General features: G+C 46.4%; 3 protein-coding genes across 3 annotated transcripts; all 3 read left to right on the top strand.

Moving 5' to 3' along the window:
* Window positions 1-1,309: 1,309 nt before the first annotated feature.
* Window positions 1,310-3,496, top strand: EMH_0032710 (uncharacterized protein; the record flags this gene model as incomplete). The annotated part of the gene is made up of 3 exons (XM_038022224.1): window positions 1,310-1,740; window positions 2,255-2,548; window positions 2,869-3,496. The coding sequence occupies 3 exons, from the start codon at window positions 1,310-1,312 to the stop codon at window positions 3,494-3,496; spliced, it is 1,353 nt and encodes a 450-aa protein (XP_037878078.1).
* Window positions 3,497-4,797: 1,301 nt separating this feature from the next.
* EMH_0032700 (uncharacterized protein) lies at window positions 4,798-6,204 on the top strand (the record flags this gene model as incomplete). The annotated part of the gene is made up of 5 exons (XM_038022223.1): window positions 4,798-4,998; window positions 5,058-5,189; window positions 5,369-5,470; window positions 5,922-6,005; window positions 6,133-6,204. 5 exons carry the CDS (start codon window positions 4,798-4,800, stop codon window positions 6,202-6,204), a joined length of 591 nt encoding a protein of 196 aa, XP_037878077.1.
* A 1,919-nt stretch (window positions 6,205-8,123) lies between these two features.
* On the top strand, window positions 8,124-11,776 carry EMH_0032690 (phosphatidylcholine transfer protein, putative; the record flags this gene model as incomplete). Its single annotated transcript, XM_038022222.1, has 10 exons — window positions 8,124-8,428; window positions 8,591-8,739; window positions 8,851-8,993; window positions 9,157-9,252; window positions 9,524-9,591; window positions 9,796-9,933; window positions 10,182-10,293; window positions 10,455-10,542; window positions 10,796-10,944; window positions 11,468-11,776. The coding sequence occupies 10 exons, from the start codon at window positions 8,124-8,126 to the stop codon at window positions 11,774-11,776; spliced, it is 1,557 nt and encodes a 518-aa protein (XP_037878076.1).
* Window positions 11,777-11,964: the final 188 nt, after the last annotated feature.

The following is an 11,964-nucleotide window of genomic DNA, read 5'->3' as shown; positions in this document are numbered from 1 at the left end:
ATATATATATATATTTGTATATATATATATATATATATATATATATATATATATATATACATATATATATGAGATTAGGTAATAAACGACTAACTAAGAAAGACAATTTGTAAGAAGGTAAATAATAGGAGCAAACTAAAAAGGATGAACCGACAAAAACAAACAACAATAAATCAAACAGAAAAAGAAAATTAAAAAAATAAAAAAGAAGAAGAAATCCTGAAATATAAAATTAAAAAAAAAACAAAAATATGATTTACTAATGTTTATAACAGACTAGCAACGAATTCTTTTTTTTTTATTCTTATTAGGGTCTAGATATTGTTATTATTATTATTATTATTGATGTATATATATATATATAAATATATATTATTTTATTTTTATTAATTATTATTAATAATAAAAAATAATAAAAGTAGTTGTAATTGTTTCTATAAAAAGTTGAATATACACCCCGTTGCTGCGCCGCGTGTTCCTCTGTCTCTGGCGTGGCACCAGAGCAGAGTCTAGAAAACGAAAAAAAAAAGCAACACACAATTAAAAAAGCATTTATATGAATTAAATTAATTAAATTTATGTAAATATTTTGTAAATTTTGTTTTTTTTTGTAAAAAACCCCAAAGAAGAGCAGAAGCTTGATGCGAGTCCACCCGGCCATCGACGGCATCCGCCGCCGCTGCCGCCAGAGGGTTTCGTCTTCTGTCTGTTTATATTGCGGCTGTATTTTGTATTAAATGGAATTAAATAAAGAATTTAATTTAAATTAAATAAAAGTTTTAATTTTAAATAAATAAATAATGTTTTTTTCCGCGTCTAGCAAGCCAACAATCATCGCTGGCAACGAGCAGAGCACAGACCCGTCGTTGTTTGTTTCGCTGCATGCATCAGTGTACTGCTGTGCGTGCGATTGAACCGTAAATTGTTTATTTTGTGAGAAATAAATAAAATAAATTTAATTTATATTGAATAGAAATAAAAGAAAAAGCCGCTCGAGACGATATACCTCAGCAGTTTCTTCTTTTTCCTTGACGGGTCGACGGTGGACGCATACCTTCTGCTTTCTCTTTTTCTCTGCATGCAATTCATCTTTTCTTTGAATATATTTTTGAGTCTTCTTCATTGATGCATGCATAAAACCTCTATATTTTCCATTTATTTTTTTTTGTTTCTTTTTTCTCTTTCTGCAACGGGCTCAACAGCCTCCTCTCCCCCCCCCCCTTCTCTCTCTCTCGTTTCGGGTGTATAGGCAGCTCGTTTTTTCACGTTTTTTGTATCGCAGCACGCAGCACTGTAGGATGCTCTCTGCATGCATCGTGCGACGATGATGACGGCCCAGAGTGCAGGGTGTATTCAGGAGATAGGAGAAGCAACAGATTCTGTTTTAAATGAAATGAATTTGCGTTCGTTTCTGCTGCGGTTGCCGCTGCCGGCCAAAGATGCAGCAGCAACTGTCGAGGGTATATGCGAGAAACTCATGAAAAACAGATCAGCATCACACACCAAGTGGAACCCAGTCGATGCAAATACAGAGCAACCAGACCTGCAGCGTACACAGCAGCAAGTCAACAGTATACGCACCATGCTAGACAGCAACGCCGCCGTTGGTTTCGTTCTCGTTATAGTTGAAAACCCCCAGCAAGAACAAAATAAACCAAACCAACAAATTCAATACTGCCCAGTTGCTGGAGCTGTTCTAGAAGTACTCGACTCCTATGAACGCTCTGTGCGAGCCATCTGGTGCGACACCAACACATCCATGCTTGCATGCATGCATGTGTTGGCATGCATACATGCATGCATGCATGTGTTGGCATGCATGCATGCATGTGTTGGCATGCATGCATGCTTGCATGCATGCATGCGTGCATGCTTGCATGCAACACATTCATTCATGCTTGCATGCAAGCGTTGTTTTGAAGTTTCATATATGCATACTTAAGTTGTCTGCATCCGTGCATGTGGATATTCACTCATGCATGCATCCTCTTTTCAAAAGCAGTTATTTCTGCTGCTGCAGCCGGGTTGCTTCTGGCTGTGGCAGTCCCACAGCTCTTCCTACTGCTGCTGCTGCTGCTGCTGCTGTTGCTGCTGGAGTTGGCTGCATAGCCGCAGCGGCAGCGAGGTGTTCGTACAGGTGTAGAGAGGTGCAGCTATGGACTAGCCGCTGCTGCTGCTGCTGCTGGTGCTGCTGCAGCTGCTGCATCTGCTGGGCGTTGTATGTGTTGTGTTTGTGGTGTATGCGTGCTTGCAGGTGTCGTCGTTCGTTGCCTAGCGAGGTTTCTGAGGTGATAACGCGGCTGTTGGTGTTGCGTTTGTTTGCTTATGGGTTTGCTTCTAGCCAGCAGATGGTGCCGCATATGTTGAGTAAGGAGGCGCTGGCGCCGACGAAATCTCCAGTATCGAACCGGCTCATCAGCTGCACAGAAGAAAGCGTTTATCTCTTTCCTCGTGATGCAGTTCTCTTCATGAAAACGCAGCTCTGCATGTCTAAGCACTGGGAAACACCGCTCGATGGCGGCAGCCACATAGACCACCCAAAGGCACCGTAAGCTGCTGAAACAACGCAGATATTCAGCTTTTATTAATTTAAATTCATGAATTTATATTTATAAATATATATATTGTGTTGGGAAGATGTTTTATGGATGAGGAAGAGAAAGAAAGCAACAAAGGCAACGCCGCAGACAGCTATTCTGTGCAGAAATTCAAGAATTGAATTTTTCAGATTCGCGGTGTTTTCCGTGGCAGTGCAGCGACGGGCCGCTTGAGTTGGTGTGATATTCTGATTTATTTTTATTTTTTAGTTTGTATGATGACGTTTCATGTTTGTTTTTCTTTTTATTTTGATGGTTTTTGTGGCTGCAGATGCCGCTGCAGCAGCGTGCGCCACGTCGCCGGCGCGTGGCAGTTCTCGGGAATATCCCTCTCCCGTTTTGTGAATTACTGGAGGAACCACGGGAGAGCCGCGCTGCTCGATGTGCCGGCATCGGCGCTCTCATACTTTGCGCAGCACGACCGGCCCGTGCCGACGAACGGGCTGGAGAACGGCGCGAAGAGACCACGTAGACACTTGTACGACTACATCAAGACTGCAGAAGAACGCAAGAGCCAAACACCCACCACAGCTGGTGATACCGCCGCCAAGGATATGGTGCAGTCTGAACGCACTTCAGACAGTTCACACATAGTTGCGGCCACCAGACGAGGCCTGCGTCGTGCGCGATCCATTCCATCCACCAGTCACCACCTGCCAGCACAGCGACGCCGAACTGGAACTGCGGGAATTGGCGTTGCCGCCAGAAAGAGCTGCCGAGGAACCGGCCGAATCTCAGACGGGCCGAGGGCGGTGTACACGCCCAAAAGTTCTCGGCGTGGAGGAAATATACTGCACTCGAGACAGATCGCCACGATGAAGCAACAAAGTGGCTTGATTGCATGTACAGTAAGTATAGCAGCAGCAACACTCAAGAGGCGCTCAAGACGGGAGTTCTGAAAGAGCCCACCAATTGGAAACCTGGCGAGCAGTGCAGTGCTGCAGTGCTGGGTATTCGTGCGAACATTTGCTGCCTCATCATCCGTAGATGCTGCTGCCTTAGGCGCTACTAGAAATGGGCGGCTACCCACTCATTAGCTTGGCAACAGTTAAGTATCTGTTCCCTCCAGCAAACTGCACGGACGGGAAGAACCCCGTGTTGGGTTCTGGACATGTATGTGTGTGCAACGTAACGAAATGTGGAAATTGCAGTGCCAGTAGTGCACTGCATTTGAGTGGCACACACAGTGCACAGTCCAAAGGCCCGCCAAATGGCTGCAGGACTTCGCCAGAATTGGCCAGTTCGCAAGTGCTTCTCAGCTTTTTCGTATCGCAATTCAGTGCGGTGGTGCAAGCTGGCTACAATGAGCACCGAACTGGCGTGCACGGTAACGAGATGTGGACGGCAGGGCTTTTGACTGCTAGACATTTTAGCGTTTTTATTGACCGCTTGGGGGGTGGACACCTCTTCCCGCTAACAGCGAGACCTAGGGGCTAAGAATTGAAATTTTGAGGGCTGGTTGGACGGTATTCCAGTTAGTTCCAAATACTGGGCTGAGCGACAGCTGGGAAGCTTGAACTGCGCATGTGTTGGTTTGCAAGACGGGGAACTGGTGACGAGCTGCAATGGCGCCAGGCAACGGTAGGGACACAAGCATTAAGCAGTCGTATTCTTGGTAGCTTTTTACCTTTTTTGACAGCTTATGTTAAGGGGGTCAAGTTTAATCGATGGAACGTACGTTCTAGGCCACTGGCGGCAACCGTGACTTGTACTCGAACTCAGTGCGCGGCAGTTACGCGGATCGCAACATTTCGAAATGATGTAGTAACGAATGTATATTTAAGGCCTTAACGCAGTGCTAAGGGGATGTGTTTCTCTAACATCTACGATCTCGACCAATTAAGACAAAGTGAACCGTAGTTCCATGGCGGACCGATTCGTAGTCTCCGGAAAATGCGTTCAGCATTTCCGACGCGTTTTGACGTTGCTTGATGAATGAAATCCTAGAACAAATGAAAATTGGGGTATTCGGAGGTGCAGCTACACCCGGTGGTGCTTGAGATTTCCGAATTGAGCTGTACATGACCGCGTTGTAGGCAGTCGCCTGCTGTCTGTACACCGCAGACCCCAGACGGACTGTTGAGTGCTCTTCACTTTTCCTTTTTTGAACGGTTGCTTTTGCTAGCTGCTTGCCTGAATATGAAACTGGCGAAATCAATTTCATATACCGTCAAGTTACGTTAAGTTACACACGATCGCGATGACGAGTGGCGAGCTGGATCCTCAGTTCGTGCGGAGTTTCCGCTCCACATGGGAAGACACCCCCTCGTCCCACGCAGTTCCTCACTCTACACTGACTGCTCTTGGTCTGTCGCAAGGCGACTATCTCGATGTGAAGGCTTGGATATTTCTGGTTGCACGGAAGCTGCAGTTTGAGAATGGAGAGCGCGCTGCCTTCAAGGTAAACTTTCTTACGCTTCGTGTCCTGCAACATTTTCTGTTAATACTTTCATCGTTCAGGCATGCGAGGCGCTTGCAGCTCTCTTCTCTGACCAAAGATGTTTTTCTTTGGTCCACGATGCACTCGTCAGCGTTCCAAAGGAGGATATTCCACAGATCTTAGCAAGTTGCTGTCTGAAGCTCACAGCTCAGGTAGGCATCTAAAACCAACGCCATATTCTACTCTGGTCACTGACGCTTAGGCGCCATTTTCCCCTTCAGTTTGAATCACAGAATAACGAAACAAATCACGACGACTTCCTGGTTAGTTCATATAAACACCACACATCTCTTCTCCTCGCCCGGATATAACATATTTGTGGTGAATGCAGAAAATGATGAACCTCGAACACGCATGTGCGCCATCACTCCTGGCCTCTCTGGAAACTGCCGTATTTGCTTCTCTAAGCTCTACTGGAGGCTTTTCGTTCAGTGTAAGCTATACTTTTGCTAGATGCAAGACTCTTCTACCCCATGTATTCAGCCTTCACAGCAAGCAACTGCACTGGACATCTTGGACTTTCTTCAAATAGCAGGACTCGAATACTTGACGAACCAGTTGTTCAATATTCAAGAAGATCTTTTGCTTGATCGGGCAACCTGCTGCCGCTTGCTTGCTTTCCTGCACTGCAACAGCTTAATTGATTCGCGTAAGGAATTTATACAGACAAGTTTCGCCGAACTCCTCAATATTTCATCTTCAAAACAGGACTACTCGCTCTCTCCGTGTTTATTTTTTCCTACAGCCGTCAACCGGTCATGTTGAGGGCAGCCTTGCGAGATATTCTAATTGCGTTGCTCGGGCCTGACATAATTAGTCTTGTAAGTAGTATTTTTTGTTGCATCTCGTCTTTGCCTTCACTTTCATTACGTATTGGCTTGCAGGCTGAACCTATTCTCGCTGCTCTTAAGCCTCGGTTGCTGGATGACATCAATGATCCAAGACTGGCGCTGCGTGCCTATCTAGTGGTAAGGCAGCGTATTCAACTCAGCCCAGATCATACCCAACTTCAATACTGCAATTCAGGGCATCCATGGGCGCACCAATGAATCATCGATGAGCAAGATTAAGGCGCACTTGGATTTTGCTTTCTAGGTCTTCACGCGTTTCTGCCACAATGTTATTTTCAACAGCCCCTGCAGTCAAGATGGACTGAGTGGGTATTGATCAAAGTGAAGAATTTACCTCAACCATTGATAGTCTCTGCACCGCCCATCAGTGTTTCCTCGTGGATGTGTCGGCACAAAAGAGAAATGATGTTCTCGGAAAAATAAATTTCGGCTGCAAAAGTGCAGCCCAAAAACTTGTTGCCTCACACGTTATCTTGGGCCTACAGAAACAATATTTAGCATGACATTCGTATTCAACAACTCTAGCCTAAGCTCTGGCTTGCCCTTATGCACATAAGACGTTTGTAATCACACAGGTAAATGCGCCGATTGCCTTAGCAACCGATCTCAGCTTAATCTCACACCCTGTTCGGCATAGATTTACGTATGGAACAGTCAAATATCCGATTTGTTTGGTGGCCATGCCACCCCATATCTGCTTGGAGTGGCTCGAACCAATCATAGTAACTTGTTTGAACCAACTGCCGCTGCTATGGTTTCGCAGTTCGGGTATTGTTGGAATAGCAATGGGGCAATTAGGGAGGTATTAACGAAATGAGATGCGCAGTTACCAACACCAGATATTGTAAACCTGCCAAATTTGAGACTTAGAATTAAAACAGCACGCAGTGCTAGTATTCCCTAGGACGGGAAAGTTCAGATCCACGAAGGTGGCTGGGTTTAGTTACGATCAACTAATGCGGTACTGCCTAAGTCTTAACGCTGGCGATGAAGCGTTTTCGATCTGTGCTCGATAAGAGTCAACCGTAAGCAAAGAGACCAGGAGCATTCGGATTATATAATGGTTCCCAGACTGTTTATACACTGCCAAAGACGTGGGAGCTGGTGACTTTGCGCCTTCGCACTGGCGAAGGGGGTAGGCAGGCATATCCCAGTCCTCAAAAGGCCGGCGAATTGAGTTGACAGGCATGGATTTGAAGTGTTTTCAAAGCTTGAATCCGCTGGCTTCTCAAGGAAGGAGTTTTCATGCTGTTTGTCTCGACGAAGACTTCTGCAGCCTGAAAGGGTGTTTGGGGGGCCCCCAGTACTGTGGCGGCCAGGACATTTAACCACAAATTCTGCATTTCCGACGATAATTTGGGCACTGCGTTTAGTTTGAACCCACTTTTGATTCTTTTTCTGCATAAATTGGTAATATTGAACTAGTGTGGCGATCGCGTGTGACAACCTGTGTTGACTCGAAGAGACGGCTCCGGGCTCCGGTGGTTGCTGCTTCGATACTGGCGCGAGTTTTCGTTCTCCCCCTGGAATCCCGGTCAATCACATATCTGCGAAGTAATATAAGATGTAATTTGCAACTTCTAGGTGTCATGGTTTTCAGAACTTCTCTAGAGACTGCGTGCCCTCCTGTCCCCGAATCCTACGCGCCACCGGGAAACTGCGCCGCTAGGAAGTGTTGGTGCCTCCTGTACCTCTAGTACTTCGATAACAGCGGTGCAATGCCTTCTTAAAACCATTGCCCCGCCCCATACCACTGTCTCCAGGGGCGTCTGCCCTCTTCTATTTCGCATCCGTCCCCTTTCCCCGACATGGCTCAATCCAGCGGAGGGGTCGCGACATGGGGATTTATCCAGTAAATTCATTAGATGCCTCCAAAAAAGATAAAGCGAACACGCCCTAGAGCTAAGGCGAAAGCACATGCAGAAGGTATGAATTTGGAAGTCGTACTTGACTTGAGAACGCCAGTGTAGCAACTCGCAAGTCATCCTAGTTCTGTGGAGGTGCAACAGTTGAGATAACGGGGGGCTCTGCCGCTTCAGGAGAACTACTAGTAGATGAAGTGCTTCTACTCCCTCTCGTAGAGATGAGCCTCCCTCGGGTGCCTTCTTGCAATGGCTTTGCCACGGGATCAAACTCGCAAGCCGTCGCTCACCCACTGCTAGCAGGGTTTCCCTGGCCGACGAGACCCGGGTACACGCCCGTTGCATGTTTGTGCTGCTCAGGCGGAATTTAACAATGACGGCAGTTCGAAATGAACAGAACTCTTCGCCGTCACCTTGTCGTATAATCGTTCACTCCGAAGAAACCTTTCAAAACGAAACAGACGCACAGGGTGACCCCCTGACGGTCCTCGAGGAAAAGGAACATGGCGATCCAGAACAGGTAGCATTGGCAGGCGAAGGCAATGTGTTCTACCAAGAGAGCTGCGCGGCAGGGGGGCGCACCACCGTGAGCAACCCCTGCAGCAGGGGCAGTAGGGCAGCAACCCCTATGCCGAGAAAGCCAATCGACGCAATGACGAATCCTGCCGTCCCTCAAGGGTGAGGATACGATGCTGCTTATCCCCAGGTTTTGCTTCATAAGGCGCCACAGCATCGCGGGTGTTTCTTTTTTGTGTGGCCCGATGACGGGGAAACCCTGACAGGCGTTCGTGTCGAGGAGAAACCTGCAAATCCAACCAGTGTGGGAACTTGATTCTGCAGATATTTGAAGTACTGGGCTCTACGTGTTGGCCAAGAAGCAGCGCATATCCCTGAGAGCGAGGAGTTTGAATTGGCATATGCAAAGAAAGCTCAGAGCCTTTTTCCATTCCGTTCGACGACAACCGAGTGGACAGTCAACACTGCAGGAGGTACGCTCAGATTGAATAGCGTCTTACTACTGCTGCTACTGCGTAGAGCTATATGATCAAGTATCGCTTCAGCAGCGGCCCCCAGGAACACAATATACGCTTTGCTTTCAGGGTTTCTGGTGCTGCTCATGCCATGGGGGCCGGTGATGATGGTTTTCGGTTTATGTTTCGGAGGTCTCCTTGGCTTTGGATTGGCAATGGCTAATGACATGTGCCGTCTGAGGAAGAAAACATCTGCGGCAACGCAGCAAAAGGTAAGCAGCTGAGCCCCTGAGTTTGCCTGATAGCTGCAGCTAGCTGCAGCTAGCTGCAGCTAGCTGCAGCTAGCTGCAGCTGCCCCTCCATACCAATCGCAAACAGGGCTCCTCCGAAAGTCCTAAGCAGCTGAATTCCACTTTTCTTTTTGGGGGTCTGCAGAAGAAGATCGACCACTTGATGCGCTGGGCAGGATACCACTTCGCGAGCAGCAACGCACAGCTGCAGCTCATCTTTAAAGTCATCATGGAATACGAGGTAATCTAAAGATAAAGCAGCAGCTGTTTACTCGCACTTCCGCTAAAAGGCAGAAACTGCATATTCAACAGCAGCAGCAACAAATATGCACAGAGAATTTCCAGCTGTTTCCTCCGTATTCACTGAGTTGGCCTGGATAGCTGTGAGCAGAGTAATGTTGCTCCTTATGCGCATGCTGAGTTCGTTTCATATATAGCTGGTTACTTCAAGGCTGCAGTCTTCTCAATTAAGTTTGCAAGAACTCGCATTTGGGTGTGCGGCGTGTTTGAAGGTCCTGGCTCGTTTGGGGGATATATCTAAGACCGCTCGTGCGCAGCTGCGACTTTTATATTCGTTCTTGTGAGTTCAAGCAACGCCCACTCAGCCTCGCCAACCCTTTGGCTGCTGGGCTGAGGATCCCGGTGGGGTTAGCGGACCGCACCGAATAGAGGCAATGCAGGCGGTGCCTGACAGAAACCATAAGTAAACAACTCATGAGTAGGGTGGGGTTGTTGTTATTTCTCTGAAGAGAAGATGCATGGGGGTTCGCGTTATGTGTTTCAGGAGCCGCGATGATGTGGGACATTGTCTTTGGCTTTACCTCGACTACTTTGAGGCGCACTGCGACCACATGACGAGAAGCGAAATCTTTATGTGTGCTCTCGTCTGCTACGTCTGCACCCAGTGCGCTGGAACGTTAAGGTAAACTGAGCTGCGACTTGAAAAAAAAACGAAGCATTTTATCCTCTATCTCCTTCTAAACCTTGCAAAATGTACACTTTAAGCCATAGACTTCAACTGCTAGCTGAACATACATACATTTAGGCCCTGACCTTATTGGGCTCTGATTGGAGCTGATTGCATTGAAAAGATGAATTTGGAGTTATTGAAAGAAAATGTTTGAAATCAGTTGTGGCGAGTTGCGGTTATTTTGTTTCTGCGGCGGACAGGAAGAGGAACCTTCATCCGGTGGTTTCGCGGATGATCCGCATGATGAACGACGCGGAAATTCAAAAAATATTTCAAAAGTCAAAGAGCCCGAACCCTCGCCAGGCGAAACAGGTGCGTAAGAAGTGCGACTCTGCTGGAGTTTCAGTATGTGTGTGTATGTGTGTATGCATCTCATTCATAGAGCGAGTATGACTGTTTCACGCTTGATCGACTTCTGTGTAGATATATTTTGATATATTTGAAGCAAAATGAGCTGAAATGTTTGCCTACAGGACGAAGAAACGGAGCGTTGCCTCTTCTATGCCGACAACAGCCAAGGCGTGCAGACGTTTGTTATGAAGGGAGGAGACCTCCTGCAGTGTCCGTGACTATAGTAGTATATTTTAGAGTTACTATAGCATTAAAATTCAGTAAATATTGCATAATATACCACAAATGCGAGTCGGTGCAACGTCAACTCCCCCTGTGTACAACTTGGAAACGACGTAGAAAATATGCAGAAAAAGTGAATTCGAGATAAATACAACGTTCTATGAAACTTCTAGAACTCATAGGAAATTAATATATTTATATGTACACTGCTTTCTTGTGTTTGTGTTCACGCGTGTTGCAGCTCTGCATAATAATGACGGCACAGCGGGGAGGCACGCCGACTCGTCAGAAGGCGGATCCTTCACTGATGCATTTTCCGGCAGCAATTTTGAATCTGATGTTTCAAATGGAGGCGAAGAAAAACAGGAACTTGTGCAGGAAACACTGGCGGTGAGAAAGCTGAATAGCCAGCCATACAACACTCGTCATCGCCCGCCATCTTTGTATACTCTGTATACTTGTTTAGGCTTTATAAGCCGATGATCTGGCTTATAGTTTAGGATCTAGGGTTTAGAAGGCTACGAAAGAGTTTGAACAGAGCAGCTCAGCGTATTTTTTTCTGGGTTTAGGGTTTAGGGTTGTGCTGATAGCTTCCTGCTGTTTCCGCATTCGCACCTTTACGACTAAGAAAGCAGAGTGTTGGTTGCCGTGTGAGTGATAATTCTGTTGAATTGTGCATCTGCAATATACTCTCTAGTGTGCGTTTGTGAGTTTCGTTGTTAATGCTGCGTTTCCATATGTGCATATTTTTTAAATTATCATTCCCGTTGCATGAAGTGTATATTTGTGTGACAATTGTTTTGTTTGTGTATGAAGCCTATATATATGTGTTTGTGGCATTTGCATCTGTATTATTTAAATATTAATAATTTCTGTTTCAAACAAACCATGAGTGTACGCGTTTGGTGTTCAGGGCGAGTTGCGCCCAGTAGAGAATTTCAATGTGGCGTTGACTTACGGGGTGTCACTGGAGCGTGCGTTGGGGTGTACACTGGAGGGAACGAACTCTTCTGCTACGGCTTCTCTTTCTAAGCAGCTTCCTGCTCCCTCGCCTGCTCCAACTGCAGTGAAAACACACCGCCGCAAAACCTCCTCCGTCGTCAGCAACACGAGAAGCACATCTAGGGTCTCCCGCCAGCCCACACAAACGCAGATACAGGCGCCCACGCAAACACAAACGCACGGAGAAACAACACACGCAGAAGAAAAGCATAAAGGTTAGTGCTGACATCGCCAGGACACAGAAACAACTGAGAAGGATGACACTGCAACAGATGCTTACCCTAGGCGAATGTAGCAAATACAGTGCGCACAACACTGGGCTATATCTGTTGGAGTTAGTATAATATATATATATATATATATATATATATATATATATATATATATATATATATATATATATATATA

This window comes from Eimeria mitis, genomic scaffold (assembly GCF_000499745.2).
Source record: "Eimeria mitis Houghton genomic scaffold, Emh_scaff1241, whole genome shotgun sequence".
NCBI lineage: Eukaryota > Apicomplexa > Conoidasida > Eucoccidiorida > Eimeriidae > Eimeria > Eimeria mitis.
The sequence above is the reverse complement of the archived record's forward strand: the minus strand, read 5'-3'. Positions and strand labels throughout refer to the sequence as shown.